We start from the raw sequence: 14,957 nt of genomic DNA, 5'->3' as shown, positions 1-14,957 counted from the left end.
ATTTCTCCTCCATAACATATACGCTATTTCTCCTCCATAACATATACGCTATTTCTCCTCCATAACATATACGCTATTTCTCCTCCATAACATATACGCTATTTCATAGATCTCTTAGAGCTCACTCATTTCTCTTCCAAGAATCACTTTATTTAATCTCTACTAACATAGAAGACATTCCATACCTCCAATTCTCCTTTGCTGCACCTTCCTGAATCTCTTTACTAAGTACATCCTTGAGAGAAGACAGAAATAAACAAAGAAATCAAGATATAAACACACCATGGATTTATATACTGGTATAACACTTTCTGCTGTGTTCTTTATTCCCACCGCCTTTGTAAATTTCTGCAAGCAAATCTTTAACAACTTCTTACAGAATCTGGTGTTCAAAGCATCTAATAACACAAACAAATGCTGGAGTTAGGATAGAAATCAATTTCATGGCAGAGCATGCTGACAATATTGTGTTCTTCTGATTTCTTTTCTCCTGACAATACTTTTGAAAAATAGCTGAAACACAGACATACAAGAGCACAGGGGAGACTCAAGTGTTAGAAAAAAAAATGCAAGAATACTGTTTAGTTTATCAGGAATTCAAGTGAAATACCCTTTCTCATTATCACGAGATTGCAGGAAGATAGATACAATCAGCTGGTAGAGGGAAAAGGCAGAGCCTGCAGAATGAAAGGAAAAAAATGGAGGAGGATAATCTGTCAATAGTAAATAGAATGAGAAAATGGTACACTAAATCCTGCACACAGAATGTTGTAAAACAAAAGCAAAGCACAGTAGCTCAAGCTACTGCTGCATACAAGGTGGCAGCTGACACTACGGGAATCCCAATGAAAGAAACAAAAGAGCAGTAAGAGCGCAGCAGGTAGCAGAGTGGCACTGGAATCAGTAACGCGGCAAAGACAGAAGCAGAGTTAGCTGTTTTACATGTAATTTTAAAGACAGCGGTTTTCTAGAAGTAACTTCAAGAAAACGATGACCATGAGAAAAGCCCRGTTACTCCTCCTACAGTCAAACACCTTTCTTCTTCTGTCCTGTAGGGTATAGACCTGAAGACTCAAAGAGAGGAGATGCCTGTGAAGGGGACAGTGGGGGACCTTTTGTAATGAAGGTATGTTCAAGAAGTACAAGGTCATAAAATAAATGGAGCTAGGCTTGTGTTGAGCTGAACTTCTGTAATAGTCTAAAGAACAGCAGCAGAGACTGCTGAGTGGCTGAAGCAAAACCTTGTCATGTCTGAGCCAAGCAACCAGGAAGATGCATCCTGCAGTTATCCAGCTATTGAGCCCTCAGCAGGGACCAGCTGCAGAATTTAAGAGTGATGGCTGCTTCCCACTTAGATGTTTAAGAATGGAGACAAAAATCATTCCAACAAGCTAGGCTGTTATCTTGTAGGTGGTAAGCTGTCACACTGAATTCCAAAGTAGTATCCATCACTAGGCAGATTAGGGTTCAGACCTGAAAGACTTGCTCCTTGTGCCAATTCTACTTCTCTTTTTTAGAGTCCAGATGAGAATCGCTGGTATCAAGTGGGAATAGTTTCATGGGGAGAAGGCTGTGACCGAGATGATAAATACGGATTTTATACCCATGTATTCCGCCTGAAAAAGTGGATACGAAAAACCGTTGAAAGGCATGGGTGATAAAGGAACTTTATCGCTTGCTCTCAGTTTTGCTACAGTGCTCCGCTTTTCAAAAATATGAGCGTAGAAGACCCTGAAGTAAAATGGTTATAGGAATTTAACTTGACAAAGGAAAGTGTTCTCTCTCAAAAATAAAGTTTTCAACAAATCCATCTTCCTCCTGCATTAATGCCGAGTTTAGCTGTATTTGAATCTATGCCATCAAAGGAGGTAGTAGACACAACAGAAAGCAACTAGTTGTCTAACTGATTACCTGCTGTGCTTTGAACAAATCCTCCTCCTTTATATCAGTAGTAAGTATCAACAGATTTTAAACCTCAGATTGTGACCTCAGACAACACCACACTAAACAAGACTGTGGTCTCAGGCACTACCCATTTTCTCCCTTTGTCTATTCACCTTCTGTTTTAGAAATTGAACTGAGGACATCCCGGAAATGATCACCCTACAGCAGTTATAGTATTATTCAAAACACCAATAAATGTCTAGAGCACAGCAACTACAACCCACTTTGGTAAGAAAGCTATTTTCTCAGCTATGGTTGCAGACAAACACCAACATCACTGCAAAGCTAGTATTTTAAACAAGTGCCAAGTGTTTGCAACTCATCCTACAGAGAAATACAGGTTGGAACAAATTAAGAAGCACTTCCATTACTGCATGGCAATAACCTTCTGGAAGGCAGATGTTGCTGAATACTCAAGTGTATTTTCTACTGGCACAGATATATTCAAGAGGAAGCAGTTTGTCCACAGGCATTGTCAAAGAGCCTCAAATAGAAGCTCCCTACACTACACCTGATAACTTGTCTCATAAAGGCCATTTAGGGCTCACACTTAAAAAGAAAAAGTATCAAGTTTTTTAAATAACCCTTTAGCAATAATCTGTAGACCACTAAGAACCCAGCAGTACATCAGTAAACAAGTATACCTGATGAGCCAACTTGCTCAGTCCTATTTTCCTAAAGCAGTCATGGACTGGGAAACTGCCTGTGCTCTCATATGACACGTGCCTAAACTCCTCATTCTTCACGCTGCTACCAGGCTACAGCAGCAGGCAACAGTGAAGGATGCTCATGCTTCAAAGAGTATTAAGCAGTAGAGTGACTGAGTTGAAAAAATGATGGGAGGGGATAACTATCTAATTAGTTGGATATAAACAAAAGTTACTGGTCAATTACTGTGTTTGCTACCTCCCTAAACATGGGTCATTTGGGAACAAACTTGAAAGCCCTCAGAGAGTACCTTCATGCTTTCTTTGAGCAACTGAAGATACCTAAACAAAGAAAACTCAAGTGGTCAAGTTGCACAAGTGTGTAAAGCTAGCTAAATATATAACCACACGCATCAAATAAATTCAGCCCTTCTGCTGTTTAAATGCTTAACCTTCACCCTTTCATTACTGTCTAAAAATCTATAAGAAAGTACATACAGATAGAGGGGAATCAAGAGCATACAGTTTCTTGAGTAAGTCACTCTCAATACTGACTCATTACAAACAATACAGAGGAATCATTTTTTAAATTCAGTTTAATGTTATTTAAATATTTTCTGGGCTAAAGATTAGGCTTTATTAATTTATGTGCACAAGTTTTAGTTCAGCACTCCCAGGATACTGAATCCAACCAAACACTACAGAGATACAGGGCAAAAACTCATCCATAATAAACAATATCTTTTGCTCTTCTGTTACTCCTGTTCTTCATTTCCAATTCAGTTTCAAACTTAAAACAGTCATATGCAAGCTTGCAGGCACTGCTATTTTATCATCCTGAGCTAACTAACAAATAGAATGTCTTTCAGAACGTCTGTTGGATGTGGCACACTAAACGAACATACGGTTTCACTTAGATGTCAGTAAGTTTCAAAAAGAAGTTGGTAATTGAGAGGTAGCAGCATTATCTCCAGTGCCAGCCACCACACACATCCCCCACTGCACATGCACAATACCTCAGCACTTACCAATCTGGCCAAAACCTTCATTTGTCATACAGCTGTTCCACAAGAAAGGGCATAATCACTTCAGGTTAGGGTTAAGAGACTGCTACTACTAAGCCAAAGTGGTGGAGCAATGAATTGCAACAGGTCAATCAACACCAGATGTTGAACACTTGCAAGTCACCTGCTATCATAGTGTACAAACTCACCACAGGCACCAAGCAGTATTACACATCAACCGCAACTCCAGCCTAGGGATCCTGTAAAAGGAGAAGAATTTCAGCCATTTGCAGAAGCTCTAGCACAGATCCATTGTACAAAGGTACCATTTTTAAAGCCATATTTTTACTGTAATCAGGCAAGTGATTTAGCAGCAACCCTAAYGCAAAAACTGCTTGTCCACAGAACAAACAACCAAAGCAGCAGTTACAAGAAATAAAGATTAAAACCTAGATAAGTGTGCTATTTTAGGCCTGCCTGTCCAAGTCTGCAACAATTCTGTTCTGGTGATGGAATTCATCACACATGGAAGTGAAACAGCAAAGTGAAAATATCACCTCCCCAGAAATAAAAGGGCCAGAAGGTCACACAGCTTAAGCTTTCACACTAGCTGCTTCTGAAAAAGACTAAACAGAAGACACCTAAAAATAAAAAGCAGTGACTATGGATGTCACAGGCTAGTACTACCACATGTTTTCTAGTTACCTGGAATAGGAAAAGTTTGCTAATATTTTATGTTTTTAAGTTCAACTGAACATGGTATGGTCTACTTGCACTTGAAAACTGCATGAGGAAGACTGCTTAATCAAGTGAGTTCAGGATAAATAAGTACTGACAGTACATCACTGCTGATCTATTCTATTTCAGCATTGCTATTCCCTCAGAGAATGCATGTGTATATATTAGATGAGGACTATGCATTACAAGGACTAGGTAAATTTAAAACAGCATTTCAGCAAACTAAATATTCTCAACTCTCAACTTGCAAAACAACAAAAAAATCAGAAAAAAAAGCAATGGTGTGGAAAATGCACTACTGCTCATCAAAGTAAACGTGCAAAGTCTCAGAATCACATCCCACAGATGGATAATATGATAGGGAAAATGAGTGAATATATTAAACCCAGGATTAATATCAAGAATAGCTTAATTCAGTTTCTAGATACCCAGTTACTAACATTCGGGAGTACAGAGTGGCTTCTATTCTTACCAAGTCACTGCTGTTCCTACAGAGACTGGTATAGTTAATGCAAACTTTATTTACAAAAGACACTTAAATTAGTTACTTCATGCCATGTGTCCATACAGAATCAACAGTTCAAGGATTACATGGAGAAGAATTCACAAAATTAAAAGTGAAATCACTAACGATCTTCTAAGAGTTAAGAACTAGGAAAAGATCTTAAAGACAATTTTACAAATAAAAAAAGAAGTTATGAGAAACTAGTCTGAGCAAGAGGATGTTTGTTTACAGGTCTGTACACTAAAACTAATACACAGACAGCCTTCTATTGTCAAGAGATGCTCACTGAGAAGCAGAGTATGTACAAATACTTGTGCCACAATGACTCAATCCCCCAAAATCCACTGTATTATACATAAACCAGTTTGTATACACTAGGCCTAAATGAGGCCATTTAACTATGAAGACTTCTAGTTTAGTAAACTAAAGCTGAAGACAGCCCAAGCAATAGTGATGCTGTCTCTCTCACAGCTTTATTTGCGACTGCTTTTTATTCTCTCCAGTCTTTTTTTCAAGTCATCAATGTTAGCTGCTGTAGAGGAGGGCGAAGCTGTGGTAGTTCCAATGCCAGAGGAATGAGTCTGATTGGAGTCCAGGTCCAGATGCTGGTACTGTTCCCGTGACTCACGGAGCTGGGAGAGCTTACTGTGAAGCATATCTGTAGAGGATGCAACTGTAGGGACTGCTGGTTTAGAGAGCAGAGACGTCAGAGGCGGTCTGTCTTCCTGCTAGAGTGGAGAAAAGCATAGTGTTAAGACAGGTAAAGGCAGAAGCAACAGAGAAATACACACTATAATCAATAGCTTCAGGAAACACTAAAAAGAAGAAAGGAAAAGAGCAATACAGCATTGGTGATCTAGAGCGATAAAAATCAATTAACATCAAAATCAGACCCATGCGAAGCTAACTACAGTAATCAATTCCTAGGATTCATAATTAATGTACAAAAAGAAACTGTAGAGTCCAACCACCTGCATTAAGCAGAAATCATACTATATGCATTAAAAAGAATTTTTAAATGTTCAGAACCTTTCAGTTTCAAATCAAGTCTAGTTACAGAATTTAGTATTAGTCACATCTGATCAGTTCTCAATTCCAAATAGAAAGCACAGTTTCTTGTTTGGATTAAACACACTATTTACTAGAAAAACTACACTACTGGATATACCAGGACATTGTATCAACTTCTTTCTACTTAATAAGGTTGCAAATACATGAATGCAGGCCTTGCTCTGGAGAATAAGCAGCTACAATAAAGATCAAAAATGCACAGCAGATCAGTGTTTCACTGAGATGGTGTGGTACAATTTTCCACAGCCTGAATTCTAACAGAAGAGGAAAGTCTACTCCTAGGTGCAACATCCCATTCACTCTAGAAAGCCACTGAATGTAGAAGAGGAAACTGATTGGCAAGATCCACCCTGCCAAAAGGTCAAGCTGCTGTTTTTACCAATATGAGACTTCTGCTTGGTTAAACTACCTTGTTCTCAGCATCTAGGAAACATGTTGTTTCTCCTCCTCAGAGCTGCAAGCTGATGTACAAGTTTATGTAAAGGCCAAACAATGATGTGCTTGAGTCTTACGACTATTCTGGGAGCAAGTGATACTTCTCATGTGACAGAGGGTGCACACTTTACTGAAAAGGGCACTCAGTACCCACATACACAAAATGTGGTTCAAAACCCCCATTCAGCTCTTCTGAATGTTTCAGAATGGGAGGATCTAGAATTTCCACATCATTCACTTCAAACAGAAAATCAATATACATTAGCCTTTGAAGAACTGTAGAGTTAAGTTGTTCAGATCTTTGAAGCTCTATTACCTCGCAAGGGAAGATACGAAACTGCAGGGCTATAGGAATAAGTTGTACCTACATCAGTGCAGCAAAGTGAACCAAAATATAAGTCTACCTGGCCAAATAACAAATTTAAAGTCCTCTATACCAGGAACAGTGGCATGCAGCAAACAAAACACACAGTATATTGAAGGATAACATGATCAGTTCTGACTGCAATCTGCCTTTGGGCACATGAGGGCTAGCCATTTGAAGTCAGATTAACAACAACAGACTCTCCCCTCCTCAGGAATTTACAAATGCTGTCAAATAAGATACCTTTGCATTGTCAAGGCCACAACGCTGCCTAAGGATTTTTAACCTTTCCAAATAGACTGAAGGCCCCACTTCTTCCCCATTTGTGTTTCCTATAGATGAAGATACAGTGTTGGTAGAAGCAGGGGCACATGTTCCTTCCATCTGAGGAGAAATTCCTGGAAGAGGRAAAAGAGGAGGGGAAAAGTTTAAAAGTCAGAAAGTCCAAGCCTCTTCGTCAATTACTTGAAATAACATACAATGGATGAAGAATCAATCAACCTATAAGCTACATAAACTACTAACAGTTATTTGTATTTGCTGGTATAGGCATATTGGCCTTTCCATGTCCATGGTCACTTCCTTCAAAAGTGATAACTGAAAGTAAAAGAAAAGAAATTAGAACAAAAATGTTGGCAGAGTGTCTAAGAAATAAGCACTGAGGCTGACAGCTGCCAAAAATGGGAAGATGCTGACGTCAGAGATAACCACRAAGTCCAATAGAGAGAACTTTGCCAATTATATTTGCAGGAGGGAAAGTGTTTTGAGTCTTCTGCCTCTACTGAGTTCAGCAGTACTCTTGAGTAGACCTCATCACTGCTTCTAACCTTCTCTTTTCCTGTTCAGATAACTGAGAGTTATTGCTTCTAATTCCATCTATGAAACAGTGGTTTCTGAAAGGTATGTAGCAAGGCAATTAAAGATTCTCTACCAGAAGACTAGAAAATAACTTTACATTATAAGAAAAATTTTCCATCTTGAAACAAATGGCAAGATCTAAGACTCACTGGAGAAAGGGATTTGTTTTCACTAGTTTACTGCAAGGGACACAATTACATACTTGAAAAAACAAATGCTAAAGATAGAGTATTTTTGCCAGACTATATATCAGCTTTTACTGTTAGCTAATCATCTGTCACATTCCCTCCTTAGTGTCATATTAAAATACTGATTTACGCTCATCCATAACAAAGAAACTCACTATTGTATTTAAAGCTTGTTTAAATGCAATTTAATCAAATAAAAACATTGATTTGTTGGAAAGCGGTCATAACAAAGACTTCTACAGAACAGCTCAAGCTATTTAAAGAAACTTTCAGATTCCATAGCAAACAATACTTTGTCAGAAGACTGCTGTACCATTTTAGTAACCAAATAGTTAAAGAACCTGACAGCTGTTGCTGTTATAACCCAGCTGTACACTTCACAGAAATAATTTCTGATACCAGTGACACGTAGCTTAGGCTAAAGTTCACCCCCAGCTACAAGATACAAATTAGAACCACTTCTTTACTAAGACTTTCAGATGTATTCTGCATTTCATTTAACAGAGTTGTAGCATTTTCCTTGTAAACAAAGAATGTATAGTCTCTGCAAAGGGTACAAAATGTTGCCTTGTGAAGCAATTCAAGTGCCAAGAGTGTATGCAAATTACTTTAGAAACTAATATTTAGAGACCTTTTTGGGCTTCCCATATGGCACATGCAACTGCTCCTCTTGTAGATCTGCTTCTCCTGATTCAACAGTGTAGCTACAATACCTACCTGTAGAAGCAGCAATGCGTCCTTTCCCCTCTCGCTCTGTTTCTATCAGCCGAAGCCCTCTTTCCACATAGCTTTGGAAGAACTGAGATGAGTTTTTCAAGAAGGGCTCAATGTCTGCATCAGAATATTTCTTTTTGTATTCGTACAGCTCTGCCAAACCCTGGGAGGGAAGAGTTCCTTGGCATTATCACAACTGCTGAGTACACCATTATGATGTATCATATTCTCTTTCTTACAGAAAGAAAGCACTTACCTCCTTAGTGTTTTCCTTGGAGCCAATCTTCTTAAATATCTCTGCCAAAATATCATTAACTTTAGCCTTTGAAGATTTTTCCTCCTAAATAAATAAAAGGAGACTTCTCAAAAAAGAACAACAAAGCATTCACTAAAAACACGAGGAAGTTAGACAAATCTTGCAATAAACACAGTGCTATCAGACCCTGTTGGCTGGGCACAGGGCTTCAAGAACAAAGACCTTAAGGTGGTTAGAGTTTTATACAGCCACTGGTTACACAGAACAAGAATCAGAATACTAACAAGCTACAGGTCTTCCCAGTGGAGAACGTTTAAAGTCTGTTCTTGTTATGGTTACCTTTTAATAGATCAAATGCAATGACCATCAGGATAAAACCTATACTGCCCAGTTGAATATCTTACAAGCACCTCATCATAGGATTTGCACAGAATATTCAGATAAGAATAGAAACACACTGCAAGCTCTGAAAACATCCATAAATAGCCTCAAAACTGAAACTCCAAGTCTGTTTCAAACACTAGTCATATGTTGGAGAAGTAGGTACTACTTCATATTCAACAATAACTGAAAAAGCTTATTTCTTGAATAAATTGCCTTAACATCCTTTCTTTCTACCAACATATTTGCACCACTTACTATACGAGAAGCCCCCTTCTCTGTTTCCTTATCAGCCTTGCTTCCAGTTTGGTCCATGGAGTGTTTCATTACTCTACATAGGTGAGCCTCCAGCTCAGATTCATTTTTATTGTCTATCATTGTCAGATGATCYAAGATCTAAAAGAAAAGAGGGAAAGCGTTAAAAATTGCATGAAAATCCAGTTAAAAAAACAAAAACACATGACTAGAGACTGCTCTGACCTTGGGGCCTTTCAGCTTGCAGAGGGTGTGAAGTAGAGTCTTCAGCGTCCTTATAGGGAACTCGCTCTTACATTGCTTCAGCTTCTCTTTAGGAAAGACCTTCATGAAAATGTGGATATCCAGCAGAATCCGATCCAGATTGATGCTATTAATAGTTTCGGGGAGAAGCCGCACCATTCTCCACAGACACTGAAAAAAGAGTTTGACTTAAAGCAAGGTAACTCAGTGAARAAACACTTAAATGTATAAGGTCAGATTATGCATAATGATCATTGAGCTGTTTCACTTTGCTATGGCAGAGTGACATATTTGAAATGGTACACACTAACCCTTTTATAACTAGCTATGTTGCATCCCAGATCTCTCTGTAGAGCTGTATATATAAGAGAATGGAGTAGTGCTGAGTTCACTATCAATGACATGAGAAGAAATTTTAGCAGATAACACATATATACTATGCACATCCCCACAGCGTGGAGCCTTCAAGTTTAACCTCATTAAGAATACCCAACTTGTTTCTAAGTCATGTCAGTTACAAAAAGGTGTATATATCAGAAAAAAATGCAGCATCTAAGCTGTTGCTACAGACAAACCAGATATTTCAGAGTTCAAAACCTCTTACAGGCTCACCTTCATGACAAGTTCTGAGAACTTAGGTGAGCTGGCTGTTGCTAGCAGACTGTCTTGAAGCAGAACAAGTAGAGCACTAGAAGGAATAAATTTGTAACAGAATTACATAAGGAAGTATCAGAGTAAAGATGCCAACTCTCCACAAAATACCACATCACAGACTGGGGCTAGTCAAGTTGTTTAATAATGTTTAATGCTGTACAGTAGTTCTTTATCTCTAGTACTTCACATCACAAGAGCTTATAAAGCGAGATACTGAAGTACTACACATACAGAACACAAGGCTGAGCTGGCTTAGCCTGTCTCCAGCTGTGTAGATTGTGCAGTCAAGTTCTTATCACCATTAAAGATCAATCACAATTCTTCATTAACCAGCTTAACTATTCTACAGACAGAGTGACAAATGAACAAGATCAGCCAGCAAAGGAAAGGTTTTAAATGTAAGAATACATAGAAAAGCAACTAGCACGTCATTTTCTTTATATACCTCAAGATGTTGGTCTGGTCAGACTTTTCCAGAACTTTCACTACCAAGAGGTTGACTGATCGAATGACCTGCTCACCCTCCTCRAGATCTTCAACCCGAGAATCCAGCATTAATGTAATGAGACCATGCATAAGGTCCTTCAGCACACCAGTGGATGCCTCTCGAGCCAGACTCTCTATCTGAAATAGCTACCAATTGAAGCCAACATTGAAATGTTGTTATGCAGAGAAAACTTCTAATGCAGGGAGTTCTCTAGACTACATTGCCAAGTTTGTCAAAAAAAAAAAAGAAAAAGAAAAAAGAAAAAGAGAAAGAAAACCAAGACYGACACTCCACACAACATACACTCAAACAAACCAAACACACAGCCCCCCGACCCGTCCATACAAGTTACACCTTAAAAACTCAGTTAGGTTATTTCTATTGAGGGATTTTTGAAAACATTCAGGTCACCAGTTAAGCATTGAAAGAGATTACAAAACAGAACTTTAAAATGTTAGACTAGCTATATTTTGGAGAAGCAGCAGACAGACCTCCTCCTTTCCCTAATTTCTAAATCCCTACTCCTTCTCAAAAAGATACACCAGTAAGCAGATAACCTAGTAACAAACCCTCATAAACCTCAGCAGTAAGGTAACCTAGGCAGAGGTCAGCATGGGAATGGCACTCTATTCTCCTGCAATTTCTGCATAAAACTTTTCTCTTCATCTTAATTCAAAAGTCTTACCGAGATCATGCTCCCAATAATACAGCTGTAAAGTTTTACTATCTCATCTTTGTCCAGTTTCTCATCTGCCATGTGCGTGTTGTAGATTAGCCGAAGCTGCATAAATGTAGCTATTAGAAACTGGTCAATGTGGCCAGACATAGCTTCTGCTTTGTCTTCTTGTCTAAGAACCTCATCAATCTAAGAGAATAAATGGGGAGGGGGGAACAAACAAATAAACAAAAAAAAAAACCCCAAACAAAATCAGGTACAATAAAGTCAACAAGCTGACAACAGTACAAAATAATTATAATTTAAAACTACTGCAGGAAAACTCTTGCTGTTGCCAATCCACTTGCCAACGYATTTGTTTTCTAAGCCTTCACCCAGAAATCAGTGACCATAGACTCCTGTAGCRAATCCTAACATAACTAATCAGTGATCTTTGTGAGCTGCAATCCTGCAATCCTACTCTGCACACATTCAAGAACAAGGAACGCTTCATTATGTATTCTGCAATTAGCCACCTTGTGAAATCTTCTGGACAAAACTTTTCTAAGTCGTTAGAGCCACCTTAGGGGTATGTGTGGGGGGGGAGGGGAGAGGAAGCAAGSAGGCAAGATAAAAGTTTCTTTTGCTGTCTGTAAAACAGTATCCATTTGAAAGCTAAGCCTCACTGTCAACAGTCAGCTTTTTCAGATTAGTATCACATATGTGCCCAGGACAAAAGCAGAGATATACGTATCTACCTAGTGCTTCTGTGTGTGTTAAGAGTTTATGATGCATCATTTAAACGGAATTTCTGTTGCTAAAGCGAGTCAGATGGCCCCTGTGCACTTCGTTTTGTCATCAGGGAGATTCTGAGCAGAGTCCACATCACCTGACATGGATGCTCCACCAGAGTGCAACTCATCATCCTCGCAGACAAACAGCTCAAGCATAGTGTGAATAGCTGCTACTTTGATTCTCTTACCTGTGCCAGAGCCTGAATGCTTGTATTTATATCACCACTGGCTACTTGGGAGATGACGAAGTTGATAGTAGAAGCTGTATTACTGTGCATGTCATCAAAGTGTGGGGATACAGCACGGATCCTAAACAGTTGAAGAAAATAGAATTCATGACTTTAGAGAGAGGGTTCTAAGTTACACTTCTCTGCTATTTTCCAGTGACAGCTTATAGTCAAGAGAAAAGGATTTCATCCTCACAGCAAATGCTCAAGGAAGGAATTTTTCCTATTGATGCATCTATTCCACTACCTGTAAAGACACTGATGATGCATTTACAAACTCAAGATCCTCTTACTACAAAAACACAKAAGCAGAACTATTTTTTTCCTTCCTCATTAGAAATAACTCCTATTCAGATTTCAAAGCATTGCCACAGATTGCCTCTCTAATACCACTCTTCAAACTAGTTGAAGCTTATTAAGTAAAGAAGTCTGAACACAAGAGACTAACATTGTCAATTCCACTTCTCAAAACAATTACAAAAGCCATAACAGATTCACTTAAGTGGAGCTGTAACTAGACTCACTTGGGCTCAGGAATCAGGACTGGTTCAAAGATGTCATCTAGTTTATGCTGTACAAGAGCTGGCATCTCACATCTGACAGTACCGTTGTCATTTTCAATTTCATCAAGATCCAGCTGGAATTCCCGTGGAACTGTATGCGTTGTCTCAGAGTGACCACCCATGTTGCGATTTTGGCTACAGAAACCAGGAAAGAGGTGGTTATTATAGATGCAGAAGACAAGAGTACTAGCACTAGCATCTACAGGTAGCCCTAAAATTCTTACAACAGGATAGCATAGGTTTTGCAGTTCTGACTTTATCCAAGCCCCTTAACCATAACCCCCTTTGCCATTCCCCTATTTGTTAGTACATCAAGCTTTTGTAGGCCAGAAGAGCAGCTGCTAGTTACTTGCCTCCCCAATTTCCCCCATAACCCACCACCAGACCCACTGCAGCTGTGAGAAATACGCACTAGTTTGTTAGGAGAGATACTCAGCACAGTTTAAAGTAGCGTTAACAGAATATCATATGACCTCTCATGGGTGGCTCTTTTTCATTATTTGTTTGTTTTTTTAACATGATGAATAAGATGCAGTTCTACACAGTAACCTAGCAAGCTAATCTGAATCTAGAACTTCCAATAACTCCACATTATTTGCAGGTCAAAATACTGCATATTGGATTTTTGATGGAAATGTGTAACTTTCAACAGGGACTTTTCCTCCAAGATAACGAGTAGATAGGAAAGTTGTTATTTCTAGTACCGTTGCCCCAGGCTGATTCACACGTGCTCATCAGTTCTATGCTGTATGTTTGCCCTAACAAGTTAAGAACAAGGTCCAATCAATGTTAAGCTTAATGCAACATATATGAATAAATTCTCCCAGTATTACCAGCAGCTGCTTAAACATGGAAGTGCCATGTCTGCCCTGCAGTTTGATTTGTAGTTGCCTTGGTAGAGGTCCTCTATTCTTGGTTTCTCTCTTTCGTCTGCAAATAACCTATAACTTGCCACCCTCAAGAAGGGATGACTAGGGTAGAAATCAAATGATACAAGAGCCTTTCTACCAAGGAGTTAGTGGGCAGTACTTACATCCTATAAGTGCGATACATAATTCTGTCCATGGAGAAGCAGTGAAAAAAGGCACAAGACCATTTAGAAAGATTTCAAGACAGACAAGACAAAAGAAAAAAAGTTTCAAATATTTTGTTTTGCATTATTTGGCCTGTTTTCACAACATGCAAAGATGATGATTTTAGAACTAAAATAACATTGCCAGACATGGTATTAGCACATGTACTATGTAGGCCAGAAACCATAACTTCTCATTACGTACTTGAGTTTGGAGGACATATCCTCAGCTGGTCCTTTCCGTAGCATGCTAGCATTAGCGCTGATGTTTTGCGTGCGTTGAGGTTTCTCCTCCGCCTGCCTCACTGGAGCAGCAGCTGGTCTTTTGGCTGACCGCTTTATTCTCTCCTCCAGCATGCTCATGTCTTTCTCTGAGAGCTACAACACACACACACGCACAAAACACTTTCACTCAGTTTGCAAGCTCTATAGGTTTTAGAAGTCTCAGTAACCTACAGAAGATATATTTTTATTACTGTGGATAGAAGTGACTCTAATAACAAGGGTAGGAACTGTCAGTACCACCATCTAGTAGCAATCTACTTGAGTCACTCTGGACTGTCAGAGGCTTCTTCAGGAGCTAATTAACCCATAGTGCCAAGCTCTAACATTGAACATAGCTGCTTTCAGGTCACTTATTTCCAAGAAACAAGTTCATTTTGAATTCAAACCCCAAACCTGTGCATTTGGGGGCTAAGTGGACTATTCCAAAGCCTAAAAGCCACAGTTACAAAGGGCTGAACAACCAAATACTGCAGTTCTTGGCCTTCATAATCTGAAGGTATATGGACTACAACATAACACTCAGGAGACAGACTTCACTTTGAAGAATAGTTAAAATAAGACAGGAATCCAAAATGCTAAAGAAAATGCAGTATTAATTCTCATGGAGATTTTACCAG

The 14,957-nt window shown here is 39.0% G+C and overlaps 2 protein-coding genes and 1 non-coding gene across 6 annotated transcripts in view; 1 reads left to right on the top strand and 2 right to left on the bottom strand.

Moving 5' to 3' along the window:
• The window catches only part of F2 (coagulation factor II, thrombin), a 10,906-nt gene extending 9,248 nt beyond the window's left edge, over nt 1–1,658 (top strand). Inside the window, exons 13-14 of the mRNA XM_085306109.1 lie at nt 1,056–1,126; nt 1,518–1,658. Coding sequence (XP_085162235.1) covers nt 1,056–1,126; nt 1,518–1,658 — 212 coding nt within the window. The remainder of the gene's footprint in view (nt 1–1,055; nt 1,127–1,517) is intronic.
• Nucleotides 1,659–3,169: 1,511 nt separating this feature from the next.
• Nucleotides 3,170–14,957, bottom strand: part of CKAP5 (cytoskeleton associated protein 5) — a 53,522-nt gene continuing 41,734 nt past the window's right edge. For 3 of the 4 annotated variants that reach the window (XM_085306098.1, XM_085306076.1, XM_085306081.1), the window contains 12 exons: nt 14,261–14,433; nt 12,945–13,118; nt 12,382–12,502; nt 11,430–11,609; nt 10,703–10,890; nt 10,216–10,291; nt 9,586–9,774; nt 9,364–9,501; nt 8,725–8,808; nt 8,472–8,631; nt 6,952–7,106; nt 3,170–5,566 (listed from right to left, as the gene is read on the bottom strand). In XM_085306098.1, coding sequence (XP_085162224.1) covers nt 5,312–5,566; nt 6,952–7,106; nt 8,472–8,631; nt 8,725–8,808; nt 9,364–9,501; nt 9,586–9,774; nt 10,216–10,291; nt 10,703–10,890; nt 11,430–11,609; nt 12,382–12,502; nt 12,945–13,118; nt 14,261–14,433 — 1,893 coding nt within the window. In that variant the 3' untranslated portion in view covers nt 3,170–5,311. The remainder of the gene's footprint in view (nt 5,567–6,951; nt 7,107–8,471; nt 8,632–8,724; nt 8,809–9,363; nt 9,502–9,585; nt 9,775–10,215; nt 10,292–10,702; nt 10,891–11,429; nt 11,610–12,381; nt 12,503–12,944; nt 13,119–14,260; nt 14,434–14,957) is intronic. The other variant, XM_085306089.1, reaches the window with a different exon arrangement.
• LOC146601417 (small nucleolar RNA SNORD67) lies at nt 12,221–12,331 on the bottom strand. The gene has a single exon (XR_014896093.1). It is a non-coding gene; the product is annotated as a small nucleolar RNA SNORD67 (small nucleolar RNA).

Source organism: Rhea americana, unplaced genomic scaffold, assembly GCF_003343005.1.
Source record: "Rhea americana isolate MKP2758 unplaced genomic scaffold, rheAme1 scaffold_102, whole genome shotgun sequence".
Taxonomy (NCBI): Eukaryota; Metazoa; Chordata; class Aves; order Rheiformes; family Rheidae; genus Rhea; species Rhea americana.
The sequence above is the reverse complement of the archived record's forward strand: the minus strand, read 5'-3'. Positions and strand labels throughout refer to the sequence as shown.